This window comes from Anopheles ziemanni, chromosome 2, assembly GCF_943734765.1.
Source record: "Anopheles ziemanni chromosome 2, idAnoZiCoDA_A2_x.2, whole genome shotgun sequence".
NCBI classification, from domain to species: Eukaryota; Metazoa; Arthropoda; class Insecta; order Diptera; family Culicidae; genus Anopheles; species Anopheles ziemanni.
The window spans coordinates 28,699,620-28,721,068 of NC_080705.1; the positions used below are offsets into that span (position 1 = coordinate 28,699,620).

Here is a 21,449-nt window from a genome sequence, read left to right on the forward strand (position 1 = left end):
TCGTCCGATCGGTAGGACGATAATTAATTTAGAAGCTTGCACACTCACCACGCTCCATTCACACCAAGAAAATAGATGCTGGGAGGACGGATATATCCTTGTCAGATTCCGGAATCTCACTCTGTGGCTTTTTGCTCTGCCTTTTACGTAGCTTTATGTGTCCTCGCCGTCCATTCCACGGTCCCATTGGATGCCGTTAACGCAGGGCTGAACCACAAGGTGATGAATGGAGCATATTTCGTTGACATGATGGGTTGATGGGATTCTCAGCCCCTCTTCGCAGTGCCGGTTCCGTCATCCCTCTAAGTGAGTCCTTGGAGATGGAGAAGAAACTACTGATACTCCCGAAAACGAATGACAAAAGGAGACCCTTCTAGGATGGCTCTAATCTGAACCACCTGATCCCTATTTTCGTGATGAAAGGTGATAAATTGCCGACAAAAGATCAGCAGACTAAAGTGGAAAAAGCGACAGGTATCTGCACCTAATTAATGTGATAAGAAAGCATAATCTAAAGGCATTTTGACCTCAATGGAACCTCTGTTAATTAAATATCTTCTTTGTCCAATGTGCAGACGAACGAAACAGTTACATTTTACTATCATAGAGAAGTGCGTCTGTAAAAAGCAGAATAAATAATTTAATTTAATTTAATTTAGCCAATTAACAACCATCACAAGAGCAATTCCTTAAACATTGGTTTCTCTTTTATCACGAAATCATTCTTTTCCGAATTCTAATTTGTATTATACCTCGGTTTTCAATTGAAAAAACTATGGAAAATTTGTAAAACATGTTTATGGCGGAACTTTCTTACAAATTGCAATAAAAACACGCAAGATGACGTACCGTATGAGCACGCCGTGGATGAGATGGAAAACCGCCGAACCGCCTGGGTCGTTTCATAACCATTAAACAGTTTATATGCTCATGTTTCACTAATAAAGGTAATCCCACCGGTATAACTATGGCATCCCCTATGTTTCTTCTCTTCGAGCTACCCTGGTAGGTAAAATGAAGTTAATTGAGGTGTCGTTTTACTTCCCGTTGTGCCACGGATGGTTGTGCAGTAAAAGTGCAGATTTGACTGCCGCAGTTGCGCCTCAATTAAAATAAACGGCTCATCATTGTCACGCTCCTCACTAATACTAACACGTTCCCAACATGCACGAACCACAAGTATGGATTCAAAGGATTTGCGGGAGGCAGAGTGGGTAGAATAAAATCAACAAAGCGTGGAAGTTTTGGTTCCGTGTTGGCCATGAAACAAAAACATATCGGCACGTAGCAACCATTTCCGGGAAAGTAGCTCGTTCGGGGCAATCCGAGGGTTGCAAAAGTTTTCCGATTTAACACGTTCTCGGAAATAAATGTTATATAACAATGTAGTAGGATGTTCCCACTCTGTGTGCTCGTTTCACACGTATCGTAGGAACAATTGTAATGAGAGCTTTTGTTTCCAGTTAAATCTTGCTTGTTCTATTCCTCGAACTACCCTAACAATTACTGGTCTATCAATCAGGTTCAAAGATAAATCATATTGAACTTTGATGCTACCTCTTTTAGCCTTGGATCGAAGCGGAGATTATCTCACGTGAAACTAATTTTCCATCAATTTGAACCTTTCCCAGAACGGATTTGATCACTTCGTTCCATATTAAGTGTCATTCGCAATCAGTATCTTGCACATGAGTCCACCAAATCTATCCTCCCATGCTATAATTTTTTCTCCATTCATTTTCCGGTACATAATGCAAGCCAACAAAACTGACACCTATTTTTTATTGCAAATATCATAACATCAGAACACGTTCATCCGCCAGTGATTAGTAGTTGCATTCAATGTATTGCGTCATCTCACAATCACACGGGCAAAAGACAGATAAGAAAAATCGTTCTCATAAATGGGGTCCTCCAAGAGAACTTTCTGCAAAAATGTAAAAAAGGTTGAAAAAATACGATCGCATAAAAAATCACTCAAAAGTCTTGCACAATGAATTTGAATTTCTTTTGCCTTTCAGTTCTTCTGACAATCCAGCAGGCTCCTTGCGGAAATGACCACTAAAATAGAAGATTTTTGTCATCCATGGTTTTGCAGTGGGCTTTGCTTCTTCGCCTTCATATTGCCAATCACACCCACTAGCAAGCCCATAGATCCCATAAGATGCGCAAAAAAACTGTAAATGACAAAAGTTGCTTCATGTTTCAATTTTTTTGGCTGGTGATACCGATTATATTTTCGTTGCAAATTTGGTTTTCTACTCTGTGCGGAATGGCGTTGAACTGCCTGACGGCGAAAAGAAATGGTTAGCTCCAGTGAATGAGGAAAATCTAATGCCAGCTCTGTCCTTCTTGGTGCTATACAATGGTGCTCTGAAAAACTTGGTACAAGCATATTTAGAGAAGTAAAAAACAAAACCTAAACAATTACATAACATTAATGGAATGTCATTAATGTCATTAATGATTGTAAAATTAAAAGAGAGTTTAATAATATTCACAATTTTTTGCCGTCGAACATTAGGCAAATATTTTGTTCATTTCCTTCATTTTTTGTTGCTTTAATCTATCATCTATTTTTTACGATCTTCATTCTATTAAACATAGCTTCTTCGAAGGCATCTGTTCGCTGTACTTTCAAAGACATCACGTTGTGGATGTTTTCTAAATTGAAAGCCGTTGAAGTGTTTTCGTTTTTCTCCTTCATTAAAAAATAACTTCCCCCTACCCGGGAGAAGTGATTATAGTAAGTTGACTTGCACGGTTCCACGTGATGCTGTCCTTTGCTCGTGTACAGTAGAATGTTTTCCACGGCTACCCTTTTTAACGCTCCCTATTTCAAATAAGATAGAGGAATCAATTCGAGTATGACTCGAAGGTGATGTGTTCCATCAATCATGTGCTCGTCTAAGTTTGAGACGTGAACGAAATAGTTTTCAATACACGATGCGTAAATTTTGGTGCTCTTAAACTTTCCAAGAAGGTGGGTTAATCCTTAGCAGTATCCTCTTAGCTCGAAGATTCTGGCGATGAGCTGGATGCAGGGTTTGACAATCTATTTTGTTGAATTCAACGATACTATTTTGAAACATATATTATGTCAACATATGTGATTTGAAAAGAAGATAGTAAAAGAACTTTTCCACGAGAACGGTTTAAAATAAAAAAACTGTACATATATAGGGTAAGTGCACCCATAGTGGAGCTAGTACCAATAGTGGTTGTAGTGGAATAAAATCCTAGCTCTACGTCGAGATATATACAATGGAGTTATTTGTTGTTCTATGAAATGTTCTTTGATCTTCTGCGGAGTGTTCAAAAGATGAACGATGCCATTTCGTACTATAGAAGCTCCAAAATTCATATTTTCTAAACAGGTTGTCCCAACATGCTGCATTCCTTAAGAATCTATAACGAATATCATGATTTCCTTAAGGCTATAAATCACTACAAAATCATTAAAACCATATGATTTTACTACTTACATACTCTAATATAATTGATTTACACGAAGTTAGTGCATTTTAACTTAATTTTATTGTATTTTCATAGTTTTTACCATAGTGCCACTATAGGCACAAAACCCCAAGTTGTTCCTATAGTAGCCATAGATTTTTTCACAAGTATTTTTTAGTTTTATTACTGTTTTGGACAATATAATCAGGTAAATTTGGTGATTTTATTCTGTTTCTACAAAATAAACAAAGCGGAACTGGAGAGAAGGCTCAGCAAAAGAAGCAGAGGAAAGAAAAAAGAAAGCGGGCGAAGGATACGCCATAAAGCATATGCTATAGTTTTAGCTGTAATATTCAGAGCATATTTTATGAATTAAAATTGGACAAATTTCGGTAAAACAATACAGTCTTTTGAATGACAACGCATTGGTTAAGGAGTATTTTACCGTTCTGTTTGAAATATGCTTCAAAAATAAGTTATAGTCAAAATATATTCAAGTTTTTCGTACTACCACCACTATAGGAACACGATACCACAACTATAGGAACCATACCACCATAATAGGAGCAACCGACTAGGAAGAAAAATTAGCTTTTTTTCGTGTATTTTGTATGTTTTACGGTGAAAATAGATGTTTTTCAGAAGAAAAGTCATGTTTCGATCATAATTGATTCAAATATGTAGAATATTGTGTTCTTAACACTCATAAATTACACCTATTTGGTATTTACAGTACTAAGTGCACCACTATTGGAACAGTTACCCTAGTATATGGTTTATAAACTACTCGAAAATGTTATTCAATTTCGCTTGCTTTTCTAAACCATAATAAAAAGATATAAAACCGCTCCACAGTCAAAAATAAATGATTCATTGCTGTGGAATAACGTAGCATACCATTGCATCGCATTTTTCCAACACGCACAAGTCAAATGTCAGCTTCCAATGTACATTATGACAGGATTCACTATCCATCATGCCAAACTGACCGAAAACAATTCCTAGAATGAACTACGAGAACTAAAATGTTTCTGCTGAATACAAAATTGTTCCATCATACACGAGCAAGGGTTCAATTTGTCAAAAAAAAAAACAAAAAACGGATGGGCAATGAGCAACTAATTTGAAGCCAACGTTTTCCCGAATGCATCGTGCGTTTCGTTAGGTTTTGAACTTTTTCACTGTACCCATGTCACAAGAAATGCTTTATCAGAGAATGGATCTTGCTTTCCTCTTGAACTGGACCTGGATTTTGTTTCGCAGCTGTGGAATCTATTCGGTCAATGACTAGACCACCCTTTTCCATCGATTTCACGAACCACTGAAAACTTTGAAAGCACTGGACAGTCATATTTTTCAACAACCAAAGTGAATTTTGGTGTTATTTCTCGTCTACTGGTTGCGTTTGCTCCGCTAACAATGCACATTCCGGATTGTTGTTTATCACTTTTCATTCCTTTCTGGTTGAAGGTGACGTCTGTATGTTGTCAACGCGTCATTCGCTGTGTGAATTCAGAGCTCAGAATCGGATTTCAATGGCCAACGTGAGCGGATTATCCTTGTCACCACATGGGGTTTTTGCGGACTTGTGAGGACAATGTCGGTGCTTCATGGCACACTCACATTTACTTCTCATCCATCAACATGCTATACAACGCACCGTTGCTTCCCTTACCGTTGGAATTTTACCCAGAAAAAGAGAAAAAGCCTTCCCCTGTCAGGGCCATCGAAAATCGGCTTATAACGGTCTGCTGTCACATTGTCATTAATTTCGGTCAGTGGATGTGCGATTGAACTGCCACAAACCTAAAAGAAGCTTTTCCACCTTCTGGGCAAGTGAAAAAAGACTCCAAGACTCAACCAAACTCTTTCTTGCAAAGGAAAATCCTCCCAACGCATTTCCCAAGAGGAAACATAAACTGGTACGCTCCAGTAGTTTTGTTATATTTCTGTTACTGACCTTTTGCCTACAGCGTGATCTTTTCATTTGACCGAAAAGCTTACTCCCGAGTTTTGAAAAAGTGGAAGGATTTCCCATGGTACTTTTTGTATACCATCTCGGACTGGGTCTAGAATATTCTTAAAAAAAAATTAATCAAAAATAACTGAATAATTAAACTATGGCAGCGTGTTCCATTTCTAAAGCAATCAGTGGTAATTTTCTTGTTTTGTACTGTAGTTTTTATTTTCTCCGTATTTTCAATTTCATTAGGTTCGATGCACTTCCGGAATTTAATTTAACATTTTTCAATTGACTCAACTGCCTATTGAGTATAACGTGGAGGTATTATTTTAATGATGGCGTACACTTGGTAAATTTCAAATGTCGTCTTTCCGAGTAGAGTGAAAGACCTGTACGGTGATAACTCAATCAAAGTTACGCTTGCACACACCATGTAGCTGAGAGTAAAATGAATGTAGACCTGCTTAATTGGTTCCCAGTTTTGCGAGGTGAGCGCACGGTTTGGCCAGGAGAACCCTGGGGAGAAATTTAATTTTGCACGACCAGATGTAATCAACTCTAGAACCCTCGGTTTCACAGCCGTGGATTGCTGAATCATATAACTAAATTGCTGGGCACAACTAACTTTACCTTGTTGGTCCAAAGCTCCTGCGGTGACTGTACTCCATCGGTAAGCTTGTGAACACAGGTAAATAGCCACCGAAACTGGAGCTTGTCGAAAATTTGTCCAACTACATGGTACGACTAGGTGCCCCGGTTTGTTGCCGACATGAGCGGTAATTGAGTGAGTTGGTAATTGTTACAACCATTCCATTCGGAGTGCAAAAACTGCTACCCGTTGCAATGCATTGGGGCTACATTTGAGCCGATACCGTTCCTGAAAACTGAAAACCACCAGGCGCCTCCATTATTTGTCGGTCATGGTGCGCCACCACTCGATTGTCGAAAAATTATGGAATACGGGACAAAAGTGACCGATACGACCACTTTAGCGTGGATAGTAATTCATGAAAATTTATGTTAATAAATCTAATAAACCGACGCGTGCGTTCACGCCGCTGATAAATGATACATTTCTTGGAAGTGAAGCGACGAGTTTCATGTGACAATCCGTATGAAAAATGGATTACCAACCAGATTTGCACGTCCATTATTTAAAGTCATTTACTCTTATGAAAACGATTATGAGTATTTTTTACAACGACGTATTTAATTGGTGTTCCAAAGCCATTAAATTATGAAGTGCTTTAAATTTAATATTGAAACAGCTATAAAGTCCTAAAAAGTATAATCAGTCGTAACAAAATTAACACTTTGCCTGTTTTTGATTATTTGTTTGCAAATTTACATGAATCTTTGTCTACTTGTAGGAGTCGGGCTAAATGAAACAATAACATTTAATGTTTGACGTCTCCCATAATGGACCAACTTTTAAATTCCGAAACTAATTTTAATTCATGTGTAGATAAATATAAGTTCAACCTAGGTACTAGAAATAGAACCTTTAATAAAGCAACTGTTCACGTGCTCGCTGTTGATTGCCTGCAACAGTGAACTTCAACACGTATCCACAACAATGTGGGCACCTTTGATGGAATTAGTTAATGAGAAGCACCACGCATTAAGCGCATTAATAGCGATCGAAAACGTTACCCATGTCTCCATGACCCGTGGTTTTCTTTCTCTTCGTGGTCAACTAAGAGAGTCATAAACAACGGTTGCGAATGGAAACTTTCCCCTTCCCATCTCACGACTCGCTTCGGAAAACCAATTATCTTACATTTGTAACAACACCTCGAACACCTGGCGTGTTGACGAGTGGCGGTATTAAAGTTCATTGAAGCGACATTTGCTTTCAATAGCGGAGCTTACCCGTGTTCATAACTTTTTCCTCTTTTCTCATTACAGCGTCCGGTATACGATACAAGATCTCGGGCGGTAACATAGGCAATGTGTTTGGCATACGCAACACGACCGGTGCGCTGTACGTGGCCAAGGCGTTAGATTACGAGAAGATCAAAAAGGTAAGGGATCTGCTGTAAGCGTGCTAAGGATTCTCTGCAAGTTTATTGCTCGACCTTTTGTAACAGGCTCCTATCGTTGGACGTGATGAACCGCTTTTGACGCCTCACATGTAATATTTCTTTATTTCTCTGACTATGTTCTTACCAGTACGAGCTACGCCTGACAGCATCGGATAATTTCAAGGAAAACGACACCACCGTACTGATTAACGTTCGAGACGTAAACGACAATCCACCAGTGTTTGAGAAATCGTCATATCGCACACAAATAACCGAAGAGGACGACCGGGGTCTACCGAAACGTGTGCTGAGGGTAAGTAGAAGATTTCGGGCGGGGTACTGGAGTACTGGCTTCAGGGATATACATGGCGATTCTTTTCCGCTCTTGGGTTCAGAAATCCCTTGGGAATGCGCCTTTTGGGCACCACAGGAAACAGCTTATTCATGGACCATTGGGTATATCCTGACATTGCAAAATTTCCTGTCAAACCTTTTATTTCCCAAAAAAGTAAAACCAATCCTGCTACTGACCAATGGAAGGACATGCAACCTTACACAAACACTTGATTTCCTAAAGCCATTGAAAAATTCTCTTCAAAGAGTGAAAGGATCGAAGGTTACTGATTTAAGAATTGCTTTAGCAATGTCTATTTATTTTGAAAATTCCACTTGCAGTAAACTGGTGTCTCGGTAAAATAATTTTGGTCCTCAAGCCTAGACAAGATTATCTACCATTCGTGTCTTTCAAAGTTCACAACGAATGGCTGCTTTCCTTTCACATCCTACTGAAAATGTGATTCAGAACGACTAGTTTTCAGTCCTGCCGAGAAATTGCCAACGAGGGTCAAAGGGATTCAATCCAATGACCGATGATGTATATCCGAAGTAAGTTCAAGTAATAACAAAAAATAACAGACACCCCAATTAAGCTGGACCGTCTGATTGATTGATAGTTAACTACACACATTGTGCTGCTTTTGAAACCGTTTTAAACGTAGCGTTTACAACACGATGAACCTTTGCCAGACTGGAGTAACCCTCAAGGGTAGCTCAAAAGAAATGCTGTTGCGGAGATATTTTCCAGCCCAAACCAAATTAACTCAGTCTGCCTTCGGCAAAAAGAAAAAAAAATGAGAAAAGACTACAATCGAAACTTTGCTGTAGCAAACGAACGAGCCAGCTTTTACGATTGGCTCTCAACCAAAACTGAGAGCCCAGCCCTGGAGCAGAAAATTGAGATGGTCATTAAAAATTGATAGGAATCGGTCGGTTCAATAACTTACACCGAATCCATTTTGCCTATCGTATTGAAGCATCAAATACTTCCGCTTGCGGCCATCCAGTTGGCAGCCGTAGCCGTAATTACTTGTCAAATGTAGAGGTAAGCTAATGAATCTAATGCTAAGCAATCGTACCGGGGAAGAGGCATAATTGTGACATCTCTAATTTCCCCAAATTCCCACCTTATTGTTAGACACTTTTAACTTTCCAAACGACACCAAGCCTAGATGCCTTGGGTACGCCCTTTGATTACCGCCGACCTTTGCCCCATTTTCCAATTAATAATTTAGTCAAATGGAGGACAGCCTACAGCCAAATGCCACACCAGAAATTGAAGCGTACTGCTGGTGATAAGCTGCAAACGATGGGCCCTAAGGTATTGTAAACTCGTGAACCCATGATGCTTCTGGAAAAAGGCTGGCATTTGAATGTTCGATTTATAGGGGGAAACCAGCAAAGCTTTGCCTTCCAGGATTTCAAATGAAACTACGTCCATCGAATTTTCGAATTTTCATAGGCAAAAATACCTTTGACCGTGGTGGAGAGGAATAACAATAAATGTAAAATATTTATGCGAATAATAAGCATTAAAAATAATGGCCCGACGTGGACGGTTCCCGGTAGAGTTGGGGCGGTGGGATGGCAAATGGAATTTGGCGTGGAAGTGTAAGACTGTATATGGAGCAATGGATTTGAAAAGCCGAACTGTAAAGGACATAGGAACAACCGGGAAGCCGAATATGAGGATCCTCCGAAGAGCTTGGGAAAGAATCATAAGGAAATGGATAAACAGAAAAACATAAAAAGAACACATCGGCCGACGGAAAGTTCCTAAAAGGCATAATAACACTTCCCAGGATTCATAAGTCCCCACAGAATTTTGGAACTAACAAAACTACAAAAACAATAAAGAAACGTAAAACTTCCTCTGGACCTGCCTAGGCAGAGCTTTTGGTCAGACACGATAGCCCCCCAGCACCACACAGCATACAAAGAAATTCCACAAATAACAGGACAACAAGATTTAAATATCCTACATATTTTCCACTCGCCAAAGGCGAGTAAAGCCACTGAATGATCACGAAAAATTTGCTCAACAATGCGACGGTGAAAATGTGTATCCGATGTTAAGGAATGTATGAAACCCTGGAGCCCAGAACAGGAAGAAAAAATATCTTTAAACCCTTACTCTTTGCTTTTCTGTTAAACAAATGAACTAATCAAGCCAATTTCTTCCTTAATATATTTGAACTTTTGTTTCCGTACGGAGCTACATCGCCTCATTAGGCATCGTAGCCCAAAGCCATTGAAAGTTTTAAATAAATGAATGCTAACATGCTGATTAATTAAGATTTTTCCGGGCATTACAGGCTTCAACCTTCTTTTACATGGTGGTGATGAGCACGGACTAGGTAGCCCTCATTGAAAATTTTCATTGACTGAAGAATTTATTAACAATGTTTCTCGGTAGAATTAGTCAGTGATTGATCAAGATACAGCAGTGTATTTATCGATTTTTTCATGATATTCTATAAATCTATGTAAATGGAATGGGAAACACTGAACTGAAGTCGTGCATTTGTTTTCTCAAGTAAAATACTTTGGAACGACCAGGCAATACTTCTAGGCCGTCCTTCCTGAATAAACAAATAAAGTGCACTAAAAGCATCCAATGAGCCAAATCATTGTAAAATAGTTTGAATAAAACTCCATTTATGCTGATGAAATTACGTTCCACCGGTGTTACGACCCATTAATGCACACCGTCTCTCAAACAAATGAAGCGTTTACATAAGCACGAAACGCATCCGAATTGATAGTGCCACTCAATCTATTGACATTATCATCGGATGCGATTGGTCGTAACGGGCTTTCACAATTCACTGAAATTGACATTCATTTTCCATTACAATCAAATCCAATTTGGATATCCGCTCAATAACCGGGAAGCGTTTTTTTTTTTTGTGTATTGGTGTACACTCCGGGCAGGGGATTGAAGGGAGTGGAAGTCATTCGAACCTGCTCATCAATATTCATTTACTTTATGTAATCATCGCGGTCATTTGGCACGAAGGTGTTTGTCAGTCATCATTCGGCCAGCCAAAACAAATACCTCGTTCCTCTTGTGTGTTCAACTTAAAGGGCTCCAAATTAGGGTTTTCCTGTTTGCCTAATAGTGTTACCTCTTCGCATAGTTTCATTTGGATTCAATTCAACTCCTAGCCTTACCTCCACCGATGGATATCCGCTTTCAAATCGTCTCGTCTGCAATTTGCATCCATTTTAATTAAATCACCATTGAAATCATCACTTGTCCCAATTTGCTCTCATTTCTAGGACTCGGAGGGAACGAGTCGGCAAGTGGAGTAGATTTGAAAATATAAATTCTCTTCATCTACGAAGTGCTTTCATTTAGTGCGTGAATCTCAATTTCAACCCATTGTTTCTTCAGTTCAGTAAAACTGCTGGTTTTTTTGAGTATGTTTCAAAATGGAATATTTTGTATTTTTTTATTTTTTATCATATTTTCTTAAACCCAGTTTGAAAAATCACCTCCAATCGATTCGAATATGTGAGAGTGTCAATATGAGTCTGTTTGGTGTGAACTATCCCTAGCCCATTTGCAACAAGAGGGGATAATTCATGCGATGAAATAAATCTCTCTATCTGCCCGGGACCAGACCTGGAGCGCACCTTCCTAGGAATATAAAAACTTTACTTCCCTGTATAGCAGTGTAAAATGAATGTGTGTGCATACAAGTTTGCGTTCTTTTTGAACACTGCAAAAACTTCGCTTTCGGGTTACATTTGGTTCTCCAGGAACTAACCCTATTCTTACGGTTGGTTGGATGGGATCAACGTTTGGTGGTAGTTTTATGGACTCAGCTTGCTAAATGTATCGAAAGATATAAAGAACACTCTACCAGGTCGTGAACACGTCCAGTTTGTGGAAGGAAAGCGGAATTAACTCGGTATTTGCAAACCACAGCAACCTTTTAGTGGAATCAAAAATCCTGATGAGATTTAATGAGTCAGGTTAAATGCAAAGTACCAATTCATTGCAAATGGAAATATTTATGAGATAGAAAGGTATAAATGACATCAAGTAGAAGCGATTCATTATTTTCAAACATAAATTACAACGTGCTTTTTTATAATTCTAACAGCTTTTTATGTAGTCTTTGTCCTACCGGCCATTTAAGTTTTCTGCAATTTCAAAATCTTGTTTCTAATGTCTACATTAACAAAAGCTTCTGATTTTCACATTTTAAATATATTTTTCACTACTTCTTGTTTTATGTGTATTTGGTATAACTTCGTGTTTATATTTAAGCGCATCATTCGAACATTTGATGGAGCTTAAGCAACAAGCGTTCGCAAATAGTTAATTAATACAACATCACTTTTGGTTACTTGCAAACTTCTGGGAAACAAGCAAACTTGCTCATTTACTTTTCCCATCCCAATCAAAGCTCAATTGTGATCGTTTGACCGCCTGAAGGGCCCTGGAGTCCAATCTAGTATAAGTTTAATTTCATTTAACCTTCACTAACCGTCTACTTCAAGCCATCCGCTGGAGCCCTAGAGCACGATTCGTTCTTCATGGGCACCTAGTCTTGCACCGATCTGTACGCTCGGAATAAATAATTTATGCCAACTTTATGCTTCTCTTTGCCCAAACGTTGCGATGGAAGAATTTTCTTTCCCTTCATCACCGCAAAACTGGCCGGTCCGAGTGGGGTATGTATTTGTGCAGTGTCAGCCAGAAAACTTTTTGCTAAAGAACTTCATTGCAAAAGCCGTTTTCCAGCATTCATTTTTTGTGGTTGGTGGGTGGGAAACCTCCACACTGTGACCAAATAGTGGCCAGCAAAGAAAAGCTTTTTGAGCAAAACTTCTAGCCCAAGACACATAATGGTCACTTGTTTTCGGCCTTGCCTGACCGATGGTAGGCAAAGTCCTCTAGCGTTCTTTTTGGTTTTGTACCATGGCATTTCATTGATGTGGTTCCCTAGGGATGGGGCAGCGTGGTCACCGCAAACGATTTTTGCGATATAAACTTTTATCTTCTGCCAATGGGAAGAAGCGTCACGCTTGCCACTTTACGCCATTGGGAGGCGTTGATTATTTCTACTATCAAGAAAACTTGGGGACAAACGAGATTCGAACGAACGAAAAATCTTTTATGCCATCTTCCACTTGCTTGCCCCAGATATTCACGGATTTTGAGAAAACCGAGCCTCATGCCGACCGGTGACATAGTTTGCTCGGAATTCTAAAACTCTCGGCCAACGGAAGATAACCACTATAAAAGTAACTTACGAGGTTTTGCCTCATTTGGTACCGCAGCATTCGAAAAAAGAGGCGATTTTCTACGGCATGAACCGGGTCAGTTGTATTGACCAATTTAGTGAAATTTGAACCACCGATTCCGGTTAGAAAAGAATCAGTTTTGGATTGGAAAATTATTCTATTTTGGTCATTCGTTCTTCTTTCGTTGTGGATATTTCGTGGAATTATATGTGAACTTTCAAACCGACTGGCCTATAAAAATGAGCTAAAGTAGCACCAGAATAAATTCAACCAGAATGAAATTCTTTTATGAACTTGTGTAGAAAAGTGTTAAAAAATTGTCGAGATCATTCTAAAAAATTTTCAGAATCAAATAGACGAGTTACTGAAGCATATGACATAAACAATTGTGCAAAAAGCATTTTTCTTGTTCAAAACAAACAAAACTTCCTGCTCCGGGAGCCAAATCTGGTGCATGGCTAACGTAAAGCACTCGAATGGAGCACACTTCGTTCATGCTTTTGCGATCGCTGAGAAGTGCTGCCCGTTCTTACTTTGGTTGCACATGCTTCAGGCAGTGTGCGTTTGTTCATGCAATTTATTTAATGTAGCTGCACTCGATGTAGAATCAGCAAAAACTACATCACGAAAATCTACAACTCGTGGGTTGGAAACAGGTTTCCAAGTATAGTAAACAATGCCGGTTTTGTTTACCGGTCTGTAAGTGAAAGATAAAAGTGTATGCTACAGATGCAGTAACGCCAGTTGCTGTGGCTGTAAAAGCTGTTTGAAAAATAAATATGCTCATGTAAAACGAAAAAAAGGCATCCGACATTTTGCGACAAAAGAAACGTCAGTATACTTCTCTCCTTCGAAGAAAGCAATTCTATGGAAACAACAAACAATAAACGGCAGTCGCCGCGCTGAGTCAAAGTTTTCCTTGCTTAGCTGAACAATAATGGTTGCAAACATGGCTAGCAGCAAGAGAGTTGCAGCTGCAGGAGATCGTAGAGACAAATATTCCAAATACCAGTATGCCAATCTTTCAAGCAACATGCAACATGTTTACGTTTTGGTTCCGTTCCGTTCATGGTAAGACATTTGTATACCAGTCGTGTTGCATGCGCTAATGTTGTTGGTAGAAAAAGCTGACTATACAGTTCACACTAGTTTTTTGTTACTAGATACAAACGCCATAGTAGAAGAGACCTATTGTGTTTTTGAATGAAAGATATGGCAATTGTCGCAAAACATTATTGCAATTGATTCACAGCTTGTTGATCATATCTTTGTTTTATTCTTCCAGATTTCAAGCTATGAAAAAACAACCATGGCTCATCTTTTTAAACCAATATAGTTTTTAAATGATCGTAAAATCCTGATCAATATATTTATTACTGCGGAAAATGAAATAATCAACAACATTAACGGGTTCCACAATGGCAAAACCACAACCTCAATCTAGTCGAGTAGTGGTCCATTTCTAAATTTTCATAACTTTGTTCCATCAGGTTTAAAACATGAGGGAACGTATTTATTGATAACATCATAATTGATTAGAATGGACACAGCTTGACTAATGTGAACATGAAGTTCACAAAGCGATGGAACAATGCCTTTTCTGATTTACATTTGCTCGAACTATTACCCATCAGCCACGGAAAGCTTTTTGCATTCGGTCCTCCATAGTTAATCAAAAGTCCGATTCATTTATTCGAAAGCAAATAGATTTACCCACTTACTCATACTCCTGAGCGCAGCCAATGTAAACGTACGGAAAACTCAAGTGACAGAAACTGTTTAGCTTCAGCCAGTGTTAATTCACTGGTACTGCCTCGAAGATTTGGCGCGTTCCATGGAAAAGCTACACATTGTGCAACATTAACTCAGAGAAAAAGCACACATGCATTTCGCCTGGTCGTTGAAGTTAGATTTGAAACTTTATCGTACCACTATTTACTGACGCCGGCGGCGACCAAGGTTTTCTATTCGCATGCTCCTTTCATGGCCAGAACCAAACGCGTACTTCACTTTATGTTTCATTATAGTCACCAAAATCATTACGACATTTGGAAACCTCGTTCCTCAGAACCAACGAACGGTACGAGGTACCACAAATATGTTGGTTCATAATTCTACACTTTTTTATAAGAACAGAGTGCCCTGAAAGATGGACAATTTCGCACAGTTCATTTGTTTCAATTTCCAGCCAGAATAGCACGTTTTGGGAAAGGTTTTGCCACATTTTCCCCGTTTATGGTCGTTTATATAGTTTGGTTACTTGTCACTGAAGTTCACTCACCAAACAACCTATAGAAAGGCAGTTACAGTTTAACGAAGAAAAAAAGAAAAGTTGGTAGAACACGAAGCTTCGAAAATGTTGAAACAAATTGTTCAATAAAATGAGAAGTGAAGTCTACAAGGAATGCGAATAACAACCCGAGCAAACAGGACCCACATCCTCACGAAATCACGTCCGTGCAGTTTCGGAACCGTAAAAAAGTTGCGTCCCATGACAACCCTTCGCGTACGAACTTGTGCCTTACGTAAAACATTGTGAAAAGTAAAACAAAGTAGAGCCATGCGTGCGGGTCAAATTTGTGGATCACAACCCATCGGCAATTGCAAACATGTTGGTGCGATCGTAAAACATCAATCCTTGAGAGTAACTGAAACCAACAAAAGGAGATAGGGAGTGGAAAAGAAAAGAACCTCACACATTTACACGCAACGAACACCTCATTCAACCTTCCAGTTGGCGAACATACAGATCCGACATAAAGGCGAGTGTAACTTATATTAGCTCCATTACGACCCCCGCAACTTCCACGCCCAAACAGATCGATTTTTAGCTCAAGTAAAAGAATTCCCAAACGATCGCTTCGACGGAATTTTTGTCGGTCGCCGGTTTACATTGTACGAAACTGTGGAACTTCGGAAAGGCGTAACGCTCCGGACGTTCTCCAGTCGATCCGTTTGACTTTTGACCCGGGCAAACAAATGCACCGCCATTGTTCGCAAGCATCGAGCGGAGAACAGGAGCGCTCGAGTTGGAGCACTTTTCGCGCAAGAATGTTCGATTGCCGTCGAGTAAGGAAGCATCAAGGATGCTATTCAATTGCCAAGCCGGAGCAAACTTCTGCCGGCATCCGATATTCCCGGTTCAGCCCCGTTTTCAGCAGGAGAAAATTTCCCCGGGCAGGAACATTCCACCATTGTCTAGCCGGCTTGTCCGGAACCGGTGCTACAAAATGGTCGAATAAACCTCCCTCGATTGCATGGTTCGTCCACTCAGCCACTGGCCCGTGCGAGGGATGTAAAACTTCATACGCACAGGATCAGTGTATTCCCGGCATTCGGCTCTCGAACTACACGGAAAAGCGCTTAAGGTTGACGTTTTGCTGATCAAAGAAGAAACTTTCGGGCTCTGCAAGAAGGAACCCGAGCGTGTCTGTGCTCTCCTTTGCCGAGATGTCATTCACCGAAACGGGCTGTACGTGTACGGAACGAAAGCATGGCCCACATACAGTGCATGGTTACTAGCTGGTCCCTTAAGATAGATTGTGTTTTTCATTAGTACCTCTCGTAAGCCACCGTTCGGTTCGCTTCTAGGTTGGATATATAGACGGCCTTCGGACGATGGGAAGACACTTATCAATTTTATTGCCACCGAAGAGTTCAATTATGGCTTTGACCCTTACACTGGTCATCCATGGATGGTACCACACCACGTGTGTGCTTTATGACCCCAGGCATACACACATACACTCACAGCATGTGCGGCACCATGATCGTGCGGATCTGACTCCAATGTCCAGGGTTTATCTTGCCACCTGCCGGAAACCCCGTAAACTCCCGTCGTGCTGCCACGGACCGTTTCGAGGTCGAATGTCCTTTGAAAAACATTTATTTAATTTATGGGATAGTTCGACCGACTTTCCGGACGCAACTATGATTGTGCCCACGGTAACGATGATGATGATGCTGATGACGATGATCGTGATATTGTACCCAGCATCGGTCCCGCCATTAGGAAACGGGTTGACTAATGGATGGCATGTTCCGGGCATGGCCGATGGCAGAGCCAAAGTTGAGGTTGTTTACTGTTGGATTTGCAATATGTAGAAACAGTTTCAATGAGAAGAACAAACATGAATCGTACCGACCGGAAAGCTTTGGTGAATCGTTGCGAGATATCATAATCTAGCGCTTCATAAAACAAACACTAGAAATTTTTTGAAGCACAAATGATAACCTTTGCGATAAATAAGCTTGCATTTTTTAACAGCAATGTTTTGGATTTCATTCTGGAAACAGGGTTGCAGCATTAACGCTGATAAAAATTGAAAACGATTAACTAAATTAATTTAAATTAAAACATTAAAACAAACTTTTGTATTCTTCTTTCACCAGCATTATAGTGAACATAAATGTTTAGGAATGCTTAAAAAAAATAGATGATACTCTATTTTCAACACCATTACACCACTAACCAAACGTCTATATTTGAATCACTTACGTGTGTTGGGTATTTGTGAAAACTGTGAGTAAAATTGAAAGCATACTTACACACATTTCTTTTTCAACTCCGCTCCACTCTTCCAATATATGCTACATCATATGGTTCACGTAACAGTTCTCATTAAAAAATAATGCAACGTAATTCTTTGTTGTTTGCCGGGCACGTCTGCACTTTCAACAGAAGGAACGGGAAAAATCATAGCATAGCATCATCGGAAGCAAGGGGAGAAAATATCCTTTAACATGCAATTACTCTTCGTTCGATTTTTCTCGTCGCTTTGCCCTTCACACTTGGGAAGGCGCTTGTAAGCATAAACTTATTTACCAAGATTGCACCAACCCCCGGCGACATACGTGGAAAAACCAGTCTTGCCTATCGGGCGAAAACTTGTCGGTATTGTTTGCACGAGCCCGTCTTCCACGTGACTTCTAACGGAACCAGTTGTTTCCCCCGGTTACACTCATCGGCATAGGGGAACCGATAACGACGATAATAACGTCATCGTACGCTCGGTCCTCGTACTTTCACTGGGGAAAAAACGGCAATGGTTCATCCATTTGTGGCTCCTGGATCCTGGCGGCGTTCTTCGATGATTTCCTTTTTCCTCTACCACTAAAAGAGAACGGCAAAGCAAAAACCAGAGTTGGATGATCGAAGCTGGCACGTTTTGCCATCGTTTCCTACTTACGCCAGCTGGCTCGGTAACGTCAAAATCCTCCCTAACGAGGAGGTAGGATAAATATTAACAAGCTTATGACGAGGTAAAAGATGTCATTACGAAAATTCTATCCTGAAAAATGCTTCTCCCAGCCATCGAACGACAGTGATCGTTATTTAAGGGTAGCCTTGCTGTCGTACGAGTCTCGCTTCAACCATGACTTTGCGGAGAAAATTCCGTTAGAATTAATCCAACTAAAGTCGAGTGTCGTTCCCGGTTCAACGTGCGGGGTATTGCATCCTTGACATTCGTATGCACCCGAGTGCAATGTGGTGGGAAGCACAAACAGGTTCGGTGCAAACAGGATCGTCCTTGTACCTATTTTCACCAACATTCATGCAATTTGTGCGAAACTCTCGCCTGCTGGAATGCTGAGGGAAAGCTTTGAGTTCCGTTCCGAAGTGACGCCATGTGCGTTTTCTTCTGTATGGTGGAAAAAGAAAACAGGACAGGTTTCATCATAAGCCTTCCTATCAACGTCATGTCGTCCTGCTATACTCGTGGACGGCACGATGTGTTCGTGTTAACTTTCCCACGCACAAGTTGGCGCGCTTGGTGATGATTGATGGCACAGCGGTTACAATTTATAACGAACCTCGAACGTTCACGGGAAGCGAGTGTAAGCGAATCAACGGTTGCTTTCCGAGAACGTCCACTGGCGTCTGGCAACAGCCTGGCAAACGGCCATCCGGTTGGCATGGTGTATAATTATGACATATCACCAAATTTAACGCCTCGCCGTTGATTTTGACGCTCCGTTGGTGGATTCGCTCAAATTTTGCACGAAAGAGAATGATAAGCAGAAATCCTACAGAAGGTCGACCATTTGCCAATTCCACAAAATCGTGAAATCCATCTAAGAAAGTTTTAAATGAATATAGATGGACACCTCTCTCCGACGGTTCCCTAGATTCTACCGAAAACCCGGACCCCCGCACACGCCTCTAGTTCACTACGCATCTCGTAAGACGGGCGTATTAAAGTTTTACCCTTGGCACATTGTAAGGTCGTCTGCCAAAAGTAGACTTTTGTCATCCCCTTGATTTTTTAAAAAGGAATTGGCATTCCACTGCGATTCTATTATTTGCATAAATTTGTGTATTCTTTTCCCATGCCACACGAGTTGCAAGATCATTTGAAGAGTGGCGGCAGCCAGAAGCCAGAAGTCATTTAATAGAAGTTTTTTCGCTCGAAGGAAAAGAAGCAGCAGATGATAATGGCTTCCTGCTTCAAGGTCACCGAGACACACTAGGCGGTAGGAAAAAAGAAGAATATGAATTGTATGAAAAACTTTCCCCACAAAACTATTGGGAAGTGAATAAATTTTCATTGAAATTTACATAACTAGCAGAAAATTCGATCTTTTTTCGTCTTCCACCTTCCTTAAAAAAGAACTTCAGTTCAGAGGGTTGGCAAATTTCCACTATGATTGTCATCCCATTCCAACGCCCAAGAGCGAATAGACAATATCAAGCGGATCAGCGGATTATCCTGAGTATCTTCACCTGGAACAGGAAAGGTGCTGGAAAGGAAAAACACAAAACCTTAACAGAATCTTGCAGTGCAAGGACATTTCCGATAATTTTACGACTCGGTCTGTGGTGCACTCGAATTCTCTCTTACGTTGGAAGTATGAGCACGAAAACTTTTCTCGCTTCGAGTCATTCATAATGCGCGTCTTGTTGTTGATGCACTTGGGCGAGGAGGAAATTACCTCGGAAAGCCATGAAAGAAATGAGCGTAATGGAATGTAGTCGTTTTCATCTTTTTTGTTCAGACCAACGATTTTCTCTTTGCCGTTGCAATCGGCGTTACAGTATTCCGGATTCTTTCTTGCACCTCACGATGTTGGTGTTTTCACTGCTTTTATTTTTCGTACCTGAACCGACGATTGCTGCCATTACAAGCTTCCACGTCCATCCGTTGTTGCACCTTTGAAGGCACGTCAATTGTACTACAAATACAAGATAGTGTACGTAATGCATTTTCCAGGATGGCCTGTTCAGGTGGTGTCCGCTGAACGGCTTCCAAATGGCTAGATAAAGTAACAATTACAGAGGAGGTTTACATTTAATATGTACCACTATCAAATCTGTTAATGGGTGCAATGTTTTACGTACGAGCGTTTCCCAACCTGAATTATTCACGACCACGAAGGATTGCTTTCACATTTACATATCACTACAGTTACTACCAACCATTGTTGCTGCTACTTGTATAAATGTTGCAGTCATGCCCCCAGTTCGTATTGGAGCGATAGCACCGCTCGGTTTACTTCTACTCGGCAAGCCCTTCCAAGTTTCAATCAATCACAAATGCCAACGCTTGTTACCGTAATAACTCAATCGCCATAACACAACCATTTTTATTCAAATTGACAGCCGAGGAAAGGAGGACTGAGGACTGCGTAAATGAATCGGACATGTGTATGTTCGATAGATTGCTTGCTAATGGAAGGCGTTTTGCCGCAGAGCTCCTGCGGGAGTGAGAATCCCGTACGTGTACGAGTGTTGGTATGCTGTTAATATTTTCCGAACCAAACATGCCGACCTTCATACACACATGAACAAACATACACGTTAAACCACATCAACGGGCAATGCAATTTGCAGTAATAAATGAAAAACTAATTTTCCAACTGACAGACTCGAGAATCGAATTAGCCTCCGCATGGGAGGAGCGTAGCGTGGTTGGGACGTTGGACCGGTGTTTTCCACGTCGTCCTCAGGTGTATCTATGCCTTTCCCGGAATGGAATCGTTTGGCACAGGATATAACAGTCAAGTGGATTTCGACCGAAAACACCAATGCCAATCATCGGCATAGGGCTCACATATACTTTTTCCGTTTTAGCCGAAGCGCTTCGAAAGGATGTCGGTCGGACGCCACACGTCGCCATTGGCGTTTTTGTTTGCTCCGTTTTCCGTTTGTCTGCTAACACTGGGGAACATTGATTTCTTCTTGCACGCCGTTTTCTTCAAACGAAACAGGCGTGAACGGGACTGTTTTTGCTCACGTACGCCTCTTCTTCCCGCCGCAGGTCACAGCATCCGACGCCGACGTGGAGCGACCGAACAACATCATCTACTTCCTGACCGGGCCCGGTATCGACATCGAAAATCCCTCCGAGAGCAACTTCGACATCAACAAGGCCACGGGGGAAATATTTGTGCTGAAGGTAGGTCGCAAACGC

General features: G+C 40.7%; 1 protein-coding gene across 1 annotated transcript in view; it reads left to right on the forward strand.

The window, feature by feature from the left end:
• LOC131282195 (neural-cadherin-like) overlaps window positions 1-21,449 on the forward strand; it is a 97,343-nt gene that overhangs the window by 69,736 nt on the left and 6,158 nt on the right. Inside the window, exons 3-5 of the mRNA XM_058311604.1 lie at window positions 7,328-7,443; window positions 7,592-7,756; window positions 21,297-21,434. Of these exons, the coding sequence (XP_058167587.1) occupies window positions 7,328-7,443; window positions 7,592-7,756; window positions 21,297-21,434 (419 nt within the window). The remainder of the gene's footprint in view (window positions 1-7,327; window positions 7,444-7,591; window positions 7,757-21,296; window positions 21,435-21,449) is intronic.